The 15,284-nt window shown below is 43.9% G+C and overlaps 1 protein-coding gene across 3 annotated transcripts in view; it reads right to left on the reverse strand.

Annotated features, from left to right (window-relative positions):
• PKP3 (plakophilin 3) overlaps positions 1 to 15,284 on the reverse strand; it is an 84,781-nt gene that overhangs the window by 8,332 nt on the left and 61,165 nt on the right. For all 3 annotated transcript variants that reach the window (XM_040410771.1, XM_040410772.1, XM_040410769.1), the window contains 4 exons: positions 4,320 to 4,408; positions 3,100 to 3,764; positions 2,278 to 2,404; positions 1,499 to 1,703 (listed from right to left, as the gene is read on the reverse strand). In XM_040410771.1, the coding sequence (XP_040266705.1) occupies positions 1,499 to 1,703; positions 2,278 to 2,404; positions 3,100 to 3,764; positions 4,320 to 4,408 (1,086 nt within the window). The remainder of the gene's footprint in view (positions 1 to 1,498; positions 1,704 to 2,277; positions 2,405 to 3,099; positions 3,765 to 4,319; positions 4,409 to 15,284) is intronic.

Raw genomic sequence — 15,284 nt, forward strand, 5'->3', positions numbered from 1 at the left:
GCCCGCAATCTGGGAGATGCGGTGAGGAACGGAAGCACGGATCGGAAGCCCACAGAAGCACTACGGAGTGCTTCCGTGGTGTTTCTGTCTGGGCCTCCGCACTGTAAAAAAAATAGAACATGTTCTATTTATTTATGGTGCAGACAGATCACGGACCCATTCAAGTTGAATGGGTCTCGATCCGTCCCAGCCGCCGCACGGATGTTGCCCGTGCATTGGGGACCGCAAATTGCGGTCCCCAATGCACGGAACAGCCGCACACCGGCCGTGTGCATAAGGCCCTAACCAAATGCATCAGCTTGCCTTTTAGCAGCTTCATGGAGGTCTGCAGAACTGGACAAGGATATAAGGTGCAACCAGCAGGACCAGGTCCAGAGTCCTCCACACTAGACAAATAGAAGTTGAGGCAGCACTCCAATTATTACACGCCTTTATTCACCCATGCTTGAGAAAGGCTCATCGGTGCTATAACGTTGGCATAGACTAAGAAAGGCGTGAATTAATTGGAAAGCTGCCTCAACTTCTATTTGACCTTCAGGCAGCTGGAATTTAGCTTTCTAAAGATGTCCCTGTGAAAAGAGAGTGCTATGGGATTAGCTAGGAAAAGTCAGACTCTTATCCAGCCCAGCAGACATGTGCATTGCACATATGAAGCCGAGGACCGTACACATGTGCATCGAAGCGAGATGTACTATCCTCGGCTTCTTATGCATATGATTCTGATGCTGCTGGGCATGAATCCTGGACTTTTCTCCAGTAAATTCTACTTTTTCTAGCTAATCCCAAATGGCCGGTTTTCACAGGGGCATCTTTAGAAAGCTAAACTCAGCTATGTAAGGCATGCTATTGGTTCAGTGGCCCCAAAAGCAAGTGACGGTTTCCTTTAAACAATGTATTAAAGGGGTACTCCCTTTTGAGACATTGACGGAATATCACTAGGATATGCCGTCAATGTCAGGTGTGGGCACCGCCGCCGCAACCTGGTCCTCTCTCAGGGCCCTCAAAGTGAAGGAAGAACGGCAGTGCATACACCAACACCCTCCATTTAAACTGTGGGAGTTCTGAAAATAGCCAAGCGCTGGCTTGGCCATTTTCTGGCAGTCCCATAGTGGTGAATGGAGAGGTGGCCACACTTCCGTTCACCACTATGGGACATCCAAATATAGATGAGCAAGTGAGCTTGTCCATTTTCAGAAGTCCCACGACAGTGAATGGAAAGCAAGCTCGGTTACTTCAGGGGCCCCATTCTGGAGATAAAGGAAGTTCCCTGAGGTGGGACCCACACTTATTTGACCCTGATGACATAATATAGTGATATGCCATCATTGTCCCAAATGAGAATCCCTCCTTTAAACGGTACCCTTCCAATAAAGGTCTGCATCATTGATTGATAGATAGATTGATATATATATATATATATATATATATATATATATCAAACATATAGATGTATAGAAAAAATATTTAATTTAGAAAAGTTGACGTGCTTAGAACGTACCCGTCACATTCTTCCGGAGCTCATCATCTGGCTCTTTCAGTGCCCGTAGAAGCTCATTTACACCATTGTCTTCGACAAGCGCTATTTTATTATCGGTATTGTCGTAGATAAGATTACGCATGGCTCCTGTAGCATGGCGTTGTACCTCTTGGTTTGGGTTATTAAAGAGCTTTATTAGCCTTGGTATAGCTTGCAAGCTTCGAGCCTGGAAAATGTATAGTATGAAAAGTTATTGATGGAGCCAAGAAAGAATCCCGAGGACAGTGGTCGCAGTGAAAGGCTACTTTCACACTGGCGTTTCTGGGTCCGCTTGTGAGATCCGTTTCAAGGCTCTCACAAGCGGCCCAAAACGGATCGGTTAAGCCCCAATGCATTCTGAATGGATAAGGATCCGTTCAGAATGCATCAATTTGGCTGCGTTTGGTCTCCGTTGCGCTTTTGAGACGGACACTAAAACACAGCTTGCAGCCTTTTGGTGTCCGCCTGACGATGCGGAGCCAAACAAATCCGTCCTGACTTACAATGCAAGTCAATGGGGACGGATCCGTTTTCACTGACAAAATATGGTGCAATTGAAAACGGATCCGTCCCCCAACGTTTTGACTTAGACTTTTTTTTTAAAGGAATAATGCAAACGGATCCTTTATTAACGGATACAAGCATTTGCATTAATCGGTGCGGATCCGTCTGTGCAGATACAAGACGGATCCGCACCAAACGAGGGTGTGAAAGTAGCCTAACACACCTGTATTCTCCGTGCGTTCAAAGCTACGGCTCACCTGCTTTTTGGCTTCTGTATCACTGTAGCACCGATGCTGTATATACGCTGCTCCTATGACCTGCAGGCTTGGGTCATCATCAGCCACCAGATACTTCACAGCAGTTGGCATGCTCATGTCATCAAACCTGAATAAATGACATTTGTTATAACATGTGACATTACAACGTGGCAGGGGCAGAGGGGCCCACTGTAGCCACACCGAGTTTTACAACAAGTATCACTACTCCCACTTTCCACGGGTCTCTCATAGATTACTCAGACATTGCATCACCCCCATCAGCCAACAAAGAAAGGTGATTATTGTCTGAGCTCCACTGTGATTGACGAGTCAGTGTATGAGCAGACTACAGACCACCAGGGATGTCATTATCAATCCTTTCACTAGCCTAGCCTAGCCCACCCAGGATGTTATCATTAAACTCTTCACTTCCCTAGTCTACAAGTCATTGTACTACTATCCTCTTCAGAAGGGGACATTACCACTAGCCTTTTTACAGCCCTAGACCAGCCGACCCCTTCACTACCCTAGACTACCAGTGATGTTACCCATTGCTGCAGGCAAAATAAAATATTGTTTAACGGATAATAGGGAGATAAGAGAGATAATTTACAGTCATTAATCATTTTAAATTTGAGAAGATATAAGTTGCAGGTATTCTGGTGGAAGGGGACCCATAAACTGCTTGCACAGGGACCCTAAGTTGTCACAAGAATGGTGCAGTTTCTTGAAGAAAAAGCGGGCCCTCTTTTCTGATCTTCTACAACCTTTTTAAACCATTAATGTTTATTTGAACCCTATATGGTTTTGCCTGTGACTTACCCGCTAGTAAAAGAATGTTGACTCATCAAACTCTTGTTTCCATCAAATACATCCATGCCCCTTAATTCTTGCACTTGGTGCGCAGACTCCGCCAGGCTCCGCATGGACGGAGCCCGAGGGGTGTGTTCAGTTACGTTAGATACATAACTGTTGCCTACAAGACTTTGTTGCTGCTGAATCTGCTGTGGGGCCAAAGTGCCGTAAGAACCAGATGCTACCCGGGCACGGTTGGAGCTTTGAAAGCGTTGTAAGGTGCGCATTGCAGGAGCCCGGATTGTGCGAGTCTGTGCCACCTCTGCTCGCTCAACCCACGAGGTGCCGCCATCCTGGGTAAGGTTTCCAGACTGAGACCTTTGCATTGCTGGCCCTGCGCTTGCAGAAGACATCTGGCGTGCATAGAAGCCTGAATTAGAAGACCCGTGGTCGTATCTTTCTTCACCATCTCCAATGCGCAAAGACCTTAGAGACATGGTGTCATATTCTCTTTTGCTTGGGTACACTCGTTCATGGTAGGAGGCTGGACGATAGGTAGAGTATTGCTGTTGTCTTTGCTGCTGTGGAGGTACGCTGATTCTTTGTGTTCCTCCAAGATCCACAGCAGAGCGGGAAGAGTAGTTTGTACGCATGCCTCCCATGGTGCCATACCCAGAAGAAGATCGGGCGGACTGCAAAGAACAAGCAAAAGTTATTCTGCAGGGTGTTTATAGAAAGACAACTCCTATTAGGGCATATGGACGAAATAAATGAGAGCCCCCCCCCCCACCAGTTCTAGATTCCATCCTGTTGTACGAGCAACTGTCTAAATGGCCACAATGTCATAGTGAAGGACATGCCTGGGTGGCCACGGCTACCCCAGAAATATCAGCTGTTTGCCAGGAGCATAACCTGGGGCAATCTGCTGATCGCCCCAGGTCTGCATTTTTAAAGGGGTTGTCACTGAGGAGACAACTCCTTTATACTAATCCATTTCTAAATATTCAGCTAGTACAATGTTTTCCAGTTCCAAGAAAAGCAGATCATTCTTGAAGAGTATGGCGCTACCTGAAAAGTCACTCATTTTAGCATAAAGTGGAAGCACGAGTTGTGAAACGAGAGGAGAGATGGCACTAAAGGCAGTATTTGTACTGGATTAGAAGTATATTACCGGATACTTGTGTTATATTTACAGTGTTCACTAATATCACACTCCACCCCACTGGCTTCCCTTAACAGGTACTTACAGATATCCTTTGATCATTGCCGAGGATCTGGGAGCGGGAGCTGTAGGAATTTGGCATAGTACTGTACTGGGAGCGAGAGGAGTAGCCGTCTGTGAAGATAAGAAGAAAACCAAACCTGTCAAACCATGAAAAGCCTTACAAGGCCTAATAGTCGGGCAGATTATCGGGGATGAATGATCCTACGCACACTCGTTCCCGATAAGCTGCTAGTCTAAAGGTGCAGCCGATGTCTGGTAATGTAGCTCATCGGCATTTATCTTAAATGGGCTATCCCATGATTGATTAATAAAAAATAAAAAAAATAAAAAAAATCAGCCATTATAGCACATGTCAATCTCTTTCTAACAAAAGCTAGAACCAGCCCTGTACCTCACATGGATCCAGAGATCTCCACATTCATTGCTCTGCTAGATTTATATCAAGCTGACAGCTCAGGGGGAGTGTCTTCTCTGCTGCAGCTAAGGGGGCGTGTCTCAGCTCTCCCTATCACAGCTCAGGGGGCGTGTCTCAGCGCTCCCCATCACAGCTCAGAAGGCAGTGGAAGGATGAAACGGAGCATGTGCGGCCACCTCAGTGAGCAGGACAAAGAAATAAAAAAATAAATATACAGCAGGTGGCGCTATACAGATACATTTAATTGAATAACTTAGTGGCTATTCTAATTTTTTAATTACATGCAATTACAAAAGTATTCAGATCCAGGGACAACCTTTAAGAGAGTATTACCAAGAAATCCACTGGTAAACCAGGTACAATGCCTTGTAGGGCTAGCTCAGCCCAATGTAATGATACCTTTCACTTAGCGATTTGTTGCTTCATTCTGCAGAAAAGGCACTTTTAATCCACATGCAAATCAGTAGTTTACTGCACCAAGGGCAGGCCCAAGCCACCCTGTGCACCTTTTGCTTCTCCTGCTACCTCTGCCAGCCCCTCCCCAGGTTTCTACATAGTTCTCTCACTTGGCCCTCTCAATAAAGGAAAGGGAGGAGGAAGCAGAAGGAGCAAGGGAGCACAGAGTAGCTTGGGCCCGCCCTCAGTGCACTTTACTGCTTATTTGCATATGAAATGGAAGTTTTTTTTGTCCAGAATGAAGCAATGGCGAAGTGAAAGATATCATTATATTCAGCTGACCTAGCCCTACAAGGCAGTGTGCCTGGTTTAATTTACTGGTGAATTTACAGTGGTTCTATGCTGCAATACGAGATACAGCCTACATGTAAGGATGGCGCAAGTTCTCAAAAAATAAGACTACAAAAAGTTTTTTTAGTTATGTGTCTAAGTGTTAATAACAGACTACCTACAGTTGTACCACACTATAGATTGTAGTATCTATACTCCCTTGTTATTCAATGCTGAATAAATGTTGCTATGGTAGACCATAATATAGATAATCTCAGTGATACAATTAGGGTAAGGCCACATGGCAGGGGGTCACGTTGCTGCCGAGTACCACGTGGCCGTACAAACCGCACCAGACTTAAAATTGACTAAATTTAGTGGGTCTTCAATGTTAAAGGGTCACTGAGTCTTTGTGATACTTTTGATATGTCAGAGACATATCAAAAGTTTTCATTGGTGGGGGTCTGAGTGCTGAGACCCCGCAATCCCTAGAACAAAGAGAAAGAGGCGCTCACATATTGCGCTCTCTTCTCCATGCTGCAGGGGATGGAATCGAGGCGGCCCATAGACTTTCTACAGTGAGTGTCTTGCTTCCTCTCCCACAGTGATTAGAGCAAGAGAGAGAGCCCTCAGCCCTCCACCCATCCAAAGTTTTACAAAAACTCAGTGACCCTTTGTTAGCCACTCCGTGTGGTCAGCTGTAATAAGGGATAAAAAATAAAAAAAATAAAAAAAATCGGCCTGACATTTATTATTGAGCTTCATTTTTCAAAATGGCTTGCTAGCCATACAACCAATCAGATATCTGCTTTCATGGCTCATTCCTCTGTGGAAAAATGAAAGCTGCAGTGTGATTGGCTTCTATGGCCAACGAAAGCCAGTTCTCGGTTAAAAGGCTTCGACAAATGTACCAAATAGAAAGTGAATCATACAACATGTTACAAAGAAGATGGTGGCCTTATCCTTCTTAGTAGTTCCTTTTGTCTGAGGGATCTTGTGACAGTTCTTCAAGCCCGATTAAAAGCACGACTTAGGCAGAGTTGTAGCTGGGCTTTTTCTTCTCAATGGGCAAAGATTCAATTTGCTGCCCTAGCCGTGTATCTAAATACCCTGGCTAAGGCCTCATGCACATGACCATATCCGCCTTGCAGTCCGCAAATCTAGGACCCGCAAAACACGACAATTTTTTTTTACTCCTGTAGAAATGTCCAATTTTTGTCCGCAAAACGGGCAAGAATAGGATGTGTTCTCTCTCTTTTGCAGAGCCCTGGAATGGACATACGGATGCGAACAGAACACGTTGTGCTGTCCCCATCATTTGTGGCCCCATTGAAATGAATGGGTCAATATCCAATCCGCAAAAAAGTGTGGACTGAACATACGGTCATGTGTATGAGGCCTACAGCAGAGGAGTTGGTTGGTGCTCCCTATGCCCTGCCAGACCTCTTGTAGCTACGCTGCCCAGGCCCATAACCATTATAAGATGCCAACCCAAATAAAATGCTCCCGGTGAGTAATGATATAAAATGATAACTCTTGTTTACCTGCAGTCTAAGAAGCCATATTACTACTTATGAATCATCTGTCTGGAACTCAGCGATGACTTCCTGCCTCCATACTCTCAGAAATTCTGTAGAGTTTGATAAGCTATACCGTAGCTCAAGGGCATGCACGCAAGGACTACTGTCTGGTTTACAGTCTCAAATAAGGACGATATCAGCACCATTATGTGGCTTACACTTCATAGACTAAAACATTAACTATTTTGCATTCTTGATCTCTGACCGAAACTTCAGCACCCCCTCTATGCTGCAGGTAAAAAACCATGGGGATGAGAGAAGTCACAGAGGTCACCAATGAGAACTTCTCTATCACTAACTGGATGTGCAGGACGATTTGCTAAAGGCCCCCATATACTAGGGTGACCATACGTGCTCTTTTTCCAGGACATGTTCTTTTTTTATGAGACCTAAAATGTCTGAGATTCTCAAGGGGAGGGGTGGTGAGCCCCACCAGGTGGGCACCATTACTAATGAGTGCACCAAGTGTCCTCCTTTTTTGAAAACCAAAATATGATCACCCTACCATAGACATTAGTGTATTGTCCAACAAACCTGCTGAGAACTATGGGTTTGGCCGACAGTCTAATGTCTATGTGGAGCTCCTGCCTCTCCCCCAACAGATGACGTCAGGGGAGAGAAGGAACTACAAAAGTGAGTATTTTCACTTGATCCCTTTGTTCTCCCAGAAGATGTCGCTGCCAGAGGTGTCCAGTGGTGGCTTTTGTAACGCCCCAGAGGTGCATTACCACTTTTACACCTCGCCACCATCTCCCACGGTTAACCTAATGTCATCCCCTCTATTAATTTCCAGGGGCTGCAAAATGTGTATTCTTATTTCTCATTTTGTGACTGTTTAAGTGTAATATGCCTGGTCTACCAGCAGGTGGCAGCAAACAAAGCAGAGCTATTTTACCTAGAGTGGAACCTTCTTTCCATTCTAGCTCTCTCTAAGAGAGGGAGGAGTCAGTCTAGTTTTACCTCCTGCCAAGGGAGGGTGTGCAGCAGGCCCTCGTCCCTGTTGGACGGGCCCTGCCAAAGCCAGCCAGAGTACCTTCAGATCTGCTAGATCCAGAGGCAGAAGTAAAGAGCCTCTGAAGCCAGGAATAAAGTTCCTTGGACAAAGACAAAGCTACTGCTAGACTATAGAAAGTGAAGTTCAGCCGAAAGGAAAAAAGTTTCCTATTTAATCCTGCTAGCACAGCAGAGCCAGAGAGCAACAGATGTAGCATAGCAGAGTGTGTTTGCCTGCCAGAATATATGCCAAAAGTAAAGCGGTTATTAACTTCAACACAAGGTCTGGACTCAATTTATTTCATCATCCCTTTCATCAACTACCCCCTTGATTTGCTTCACATGACTACGCCTGGGATTCCAGCATATACAGGAAGGAGCACCTTGACACGTGCAACACCCTTAAGGGACATTGAGGCCATCCAACACAACTCTGGCATTCCTACACTGGGTACCACCATATCACTAAAAGGGGCCCTGTGCCCTTGTTGCTACAATGCAACTGGTGTCACGACAAACACTTATAACATCTTAAAGGGATAGCATGGAGTAGTACTACCACTTTAAATCATTTAGTCTTTTTGCATGTATGGTCATCATAAATGGTCATCAGATTTGTACCTATGACACCCATGTTCATAAGCGTCCCCATTGCTGACAAAATAAATGCAAATGAGCCTCTAGGAGCAACGGGGGTATTGCCGTTACACCTAGAGACTCTGCTCTATCTGCAACTTTCACATTTTGACAGTTCCAGGCAATGTAAACATGATCACACCTGGCCCTGTCAATCTCAGTGCCAGGGGAGTGACAGTTGCAGAGAGAGCAGAGCCTCTAGGTGTAAGGCCAACACCCCCATTGCTCCTAGAGGCTCATTTGCATATATTAAAACATTTTTCTCAGCAATAGGGGCACATATGAACATGGGAACAACACACATGCCTTCAGCTGCCAAGCGCACATGTAACAGGTCAGCCGGCGTCATAGCTACAAATCTGCTGACAGATGCCCTTTAAATAAACTTCTCTTTGCAACAGTACAGTAAATGAGGCCCTTACTGGAAAATATCAATGTGTAATGTATACAAAGGACAATCATACAGGTCGGAACTACTCTACATGGGGAAATATTGTCAAGAATAGTGATGAGCGGCATAGGCAATATTTAAATTCGCGATATTTTGCAAATTTTTGGTCACATATTCGCCATAAATTCGCAAATTCGTGATCAGTAATGTAATATGCGCATATTGCACGCACAATTTCATTACCTATAACATATAATAAACAGACAATTGCACAAAGGCTATATGCCAAAAGCCAGGTATGTGTTAACCAACAACCTATCTATGAGACAGATAACAGTCAGCATACCTTACAATGGCAGCCTTGTGCACTATGAGACATTCAAATCCAGCTCTCATCTGACTGAGAGCCAGTAAGCCTCAAAGTTGCTTGATTTTAGTTGGATGGCTTGGGTGGGACCTGTGCACCTAGATTATTATCATTAGGGTGCCAAAAATTGTAAAAAAAAAAATTGGGGATGCCAGCTAACTCTTCTCTCACTGCTTAGGAGGGCTGCATACAAATTTTCAGTTTTCCAATTGTCCTAATATTATATTCAATAACCTTTCTACACTGTTTTGTCATGTAGACTCATTTGCATAAACTTGAATATGGGAAAGACATGCAAATTAGCAGAATCTGCCTTGTTTTTCAGCTGAAACACTATTTCCCATATTCAAGTTTATGCAAAAGTAGTTTACATGAAAAAGCCATCCAACTTAAATCAAGCAACTTTGAGGCTAACTGGCTCTCAGTCAGATGAGAGCTGGTCCTGGTAATATCATAGCCCATGAGGTTTATCTGAGGGGATTATTGCTAGTTGTCTCAGTGCACAAGGCTGCCATTGTAAGGCATGCCGACTGTACTTGTCTCATGGATAGGTTGTTGACTTGCACATACCTGGCATTTGGCATACAGCCTTTGTGTGATTGTCTGTTATGTGTTGTGTATTATATAGCAAGAACATTTAGACTAGCACATTCATATTCATAGTCACAGGTGCATATCCATCAAGCAAACATGGTTGATAAAAAAAAAAAAAATAGCTGCACAACATTTCACATACAAACAATAGAGCTGAGAAATGGGGATCATTCAAAATTAAAGTGGTATTATACCTACTATAAATGAAAAAATAGAGGCCCTTTGCACACATTTTTGATCAAACGTGTGTCGGGCCCATCTACCAGGCGTCAAGGTGGCTTCCGCAGACGGGTGCCTAACACTAATATACCGCCTTTCTTGGACTTACCTAAGCCTACAAATTTTCAGCGCAGTGTAGGAACCAGCTACATTTATACTCTGCTCAGAAGCCCCAGGCAGATGGCCGTTGCTCAGTCTATTGCTAGTCTATCTATTATATATAATTATTTAATAATATAACATCTATTAAAAGAAATTAATGAAAGGTTAAAAAAACACTTCTAATAAAAACTTACTAGTGATATTAGTGATAGGTAAAATAATAGCTATAAAAAAAGGATATGGAAGATATGAGAATATTTGCAATTACTAGATCTTTGTGAACTCTTGAAGTGCCGATATTCACGATTAGAATATTTACGCTCCAATGAGATCATACTACTGTTACTAGGTAAAGGCAAAAATATACAACTACTAAGTATCTGCTGAGTTCCTGGTGAAGTTGCAGGGCCAGAAAGCAAAATCTGTAACAGACCCCTCCCCCCCCCTCCATCCACTTATGTGCAACATATAGTATTGGTCTAATCATATGGGACAGACCCCGATGGTTACAACCCGATGAGTATGCCAGTCCCTAAACAAATATATAAATGTGCAAATCTAGGCACACAGTTGAGGCTACTTTCACACTAGCATTTTTGCTTTCTGCTTTCCGTTTCATGGGCTCTCACACGCGGTCCAAAACGGATCAGTTTTGCCCTAATGCATTCTGAATGGAAAAGGATCCGCTCACAATGCATCCGTTTTTGCCTCAGTTCTGTCTCGATTTCGCTTTGGAGGTGGACACCAAAATGCTGCCTGCAGCGTTTTTCTGTCCGCAATGTGGTGCGGAGCAAGACGGATCCGTCCTGAGACTCAATGTAAGGATCCATTTTCTCTGACACAATAGAAAACGGATCCGACCCCCATTGACTTTCAATGGTGTTCAAGACGGATCCGTCATGGCTATACAAGACCTAATACAACCGGATTCGTTCATGACTGATGCATGTGGTTGTATTATTGTAACGGAAGCGTTTTTGCAGATCCACGACGGATCCGAAAAAAACCGCTAATGTAAAAGTAGCCTAATCTGAAGTTAATTAGGTCTCCAATTAGGTCTCTAAATAAAGCGGCACTGTCACATAAATGGCAATGATAACGCAGGCTAATGACTAGTGAAGTAACTGGTAATTACAAGCTGGATGGGTACCGTCTACCAAAAATAGGGCATCTAGTTTATACTTAACTGATCAAGCTTAATTTGTCTTTTATTTAAAGGGGTTATCCCATGATTAAAGTAAAAAAAATGGACATCATACAGTAGATGACAACCCTTTTCTATCAAAGCTAGAAGCAGGCCTGTACCTCAGATGGATCCAGAGTTCTCGCCACTTATTGATCTGCTACATTTATACATTTATTTCAAGTTAGCAGCTCAGGGAGCGTGCCCCGTCTACTGTAGCTGGTGGCAGTTGAAAGAATGAACTGAGCATGTGCGTCCACCTCAGTGAAGTGGACAGACAAATTAATAAAAAAACAGCAGGTGCCTCTATACAGATACATTTTATTGAAGTGCATCTTTTAACATACCTGTATACCTTTTTTTTTTTTGCTGGACTCTGCTATGCTCTTGCACCTTTTTTCTTTCCCAACATATATGTTAAACGTGGGACAAAACCATTATGTGAACAGCCCCAAACCTGTGTTTTTGAAAATTGCATATTTTCTCTCACCATTCTAGGTGGGTACGGGGAATCATGTTGTAAAGAAGGTCTTCCTTCTGCCCTCTCACAGCATGTAGATACAGAAAAATTGCAGCTGCATCCCCCTCCTCCCTGTCTTTTTGGGGAAACGGGTAAAGTTGAACTTTAACAGACTCTACATTCATAAGTACTGTTCCTGTAAGGTGCAGGGATGGTGTCCACCAACTAAAAGCACTGGATGTTTTAGCTGATCCAAAAAGTTTATAAGCATACTGCATAAGAAGGAAACAAAGGAAGCGTAAACCTGGCATAGTGGGTCTGGTCAGACATTCAGTGGGGAACACAAGGAACATTCTTATGAAAATCTTTCAGAAAAGCTCCAGATGGAATCGTCACATACAGCAATTTCTGATTATATGTTACATTAAAGAAAATCTGGTCATGAAACATTAGAAAACATGCATGAGGTATACCGGAGGATTTGTGGTGTGGCTCCTGTGCAGCCCATCTACCCTGAAGGCACAAATTACATTAACTTTACTTGCATAACAGTGGTTTTACTTCCTCAAAAATGGTACCACAAGATAATGAGCACGTAGAAAGCCAAACCAAAACCCGGAAATGCAATGTAGCTTCTCAACCTGCCATTACAAAAAGACTCTTCTATACCCAATACATAAGCAGGAGCTTTAGAAGGATGTCCATAAATCACATACCCGGCAACCCCATCAATGCTTCTTTGGAATTCGCTTCTTGGACTTCAAACATGAGCATCTTATTCACTTCCCAATGGAAAACCTCAAAAAAATATGAGCTCTTCTCAGAAGGTAGGACTGGCTCCATGAAGGGAAGTTTTGTTCTTATAAAGGGCCAACAACATCTACTCCCTCTCCAGAAGTGACACAATATGCATGCCAATGGTACATGCATAACAGAAATATTAGGCAAAACTGGTGGAGTCAGACATGGGTGCTGAGGCCGAGACCATGCTGTGACATCTCAACCTGAAACTGTATGCAGTCATGGCACAGGTTGCACAGTGACAAATACAACTAACATCTCCTAGGTGGACAATATGTGAAAAACACCAACTTGTTGTGGAAGTATTAACATTATGACTGTGGGTCTTTTGTACAGTAAACAGGAGCAGGGGAGATGATAGAGGCAGTAAGCATCCTTTATTTTTTTTTAAGTTGGTCATAGAACATTACCACCACAGGGGTGCAGAGGAAGCAGTTGACCCTGGTGCCTGAGGGCTTCCAAAGGCCAATATCATGAACGGAGGCCTCGAGACCTTCCAGTTATGCTTCTTCTGGACATACATAGGGACAGATGATAAAAGGCCATACATCACAAGATAACTGCAAACAGTGAACTATTTGTTTCCCTATGGAAAATCATTCTTTGTCAATGTTGATTGCAAACACAACCATTATTGGTTAGTAACGATGCAGACAATGGGTGTCATTTACTAAAGACTGGCTCTCTACTCCGAAGTGTCTTGAGGGTCTTGCAACTTTTTTTCTGCCAAAAAAATAGCATAGGCTTCATAATAAATGACTCCCAATCCCTTCTCAAACAGAAGCTGACCCAGTGGGTCAGTTCATTACCATTGGTTCAGCCGTCATCACCAAGGGGTGCCATTTCTGGGCATAGACATTGTTACAATATATGCCAACCATGTAATGTGCCGGTTGTGCCAATGCAGGAGCTACTCTTAAGGCCTCTTGCACATGAACGTTTTTTTTCCCCCGTTTACGTTCTGTTTTTTGTGTTCTGTATACAGAACCTTTCATTTCAATGGGTCCACAAAAAAAAAAACAGAAGGTACTCCGTATGCCTTCAGTTTTTCAGTTTTTCTGTTCCGTTCAAAAGATAGAACATGTCCTATTATTGTCCGCATAACGGACAAGGATACGACTGTTCTATCAGGGGCCAGCTGTTCTGTTCCGCAAAATACGGCATGCACATGGACGTCATCCGTATTTTTTGCGGACCGCAAAATACTGAAAAAGAGGCCTTTAAGAGGCCTTAAAGGGGTTGTCTGGTTTCAGGAGGGAAACGGACAACCCTCGAGATCCACCTGCAATATAGAACTGGAAAGTACCTACCTGACCGTTCCTATTCCTCTGCTCCAGTTCTTCTGGCAGGGCTTTGTTTTCCCAGCAGCAGCAGTGACGTCACGTCGACAACACGTGACTACTGCACCCAATCATTGGACGCAGTGTTGCACGGAAAAAGCCATTGATTGAAAACAGCAGTCACTTTTCGACGTGATGTTACTACCTGAGCCAGTCAACAGAATTGGATTGGCGGTGGAGCTCAGGTAGGTACTTACCAGTTCTAAAATGCAGGTGGATCCCAAGGGTTGTCCTCGCGGTCAAACATGCAAGAACTCAGCAGCTCAGCTGTCACATGCCATTCTTGCACAAGTGACGGCTGAGGCCAGCGACTGACTGCAGCAGTGACATGAGTGGGAATGGAAGTGATGAGAGCTCTAGATTGATGGTGATTGACTAATATTTTTTATTACACCCTCAGCATCTGGTTAGTTTTAATTTTGGATGAAACAACCCCTTTAACCATCACATTTTCCACTCATAATTATGGTTTGTGCCGCTGCGGGGACATTTCTGCTTCTTTGAAGGTGATGAATGATATCATAGATCTATTGACTTACAGTAATAAAACCCAAAACATGTAATAAACTTGTAAGATTACTTTCACATGTGCGGCACAACTCTCCGGCAGGCTGTTCCAGCAGAGAATGCCGGGAATCAGCCGGACAAAACTGTTGCACGCAGCGGCTTTTGTCTGGCTGAAACCCGGCATATCTGCCACATAGCGGCCAGATCTCTGCCGGGCCCAATTATAGTTGTAACGCCCCAGAGGTGCATTACCACATCTGCACCGTGCTACTGTCTCCTATGGCTAACATAATGTAATCACATGTATTTATTTCCTGATCCTGCAAACTGTGTGTTCGTATTTCTGATTTTGTAACTGTTCAAGTGTATTATGCCTGGTTCACCAGCAGATATATAAATGGAAGAGCTATTTTACCTAGAATGGAACCCTTCTTTCGATTCTAGCTCTAAGAAAGGGAGGGACTAGTTAGGAGTTGGTGTCGTTTTTCCCCCTGCCAAGGGAGGGTGTGCAGCAGGAGCCCGTCCCTCCTGGATGAGCCCTGCCTACGACAGCTAGAGCACCTTCAGCTCAGCTGTATCTGGAAGCCACAGCAAAGAGCCTCAGCAACCAGGAGTAAAGTGTTCCCTGGACAAAGCTAGAGACAGACCAGACCACAGAAAGTGAAGTGCAGTT

Source organism: Bufo bufo, chromosome 10 (genome assembly GCF_905171765.1).
Source record: "Bufo bufo chromosome 10, aBufBuf1.1, whole genome shotgun sequence".
NCBI lineage: Eukaryota > Metazoa > Chordata > Amphibia > Anura > Bufonidae > Bufo > Bufo bufo.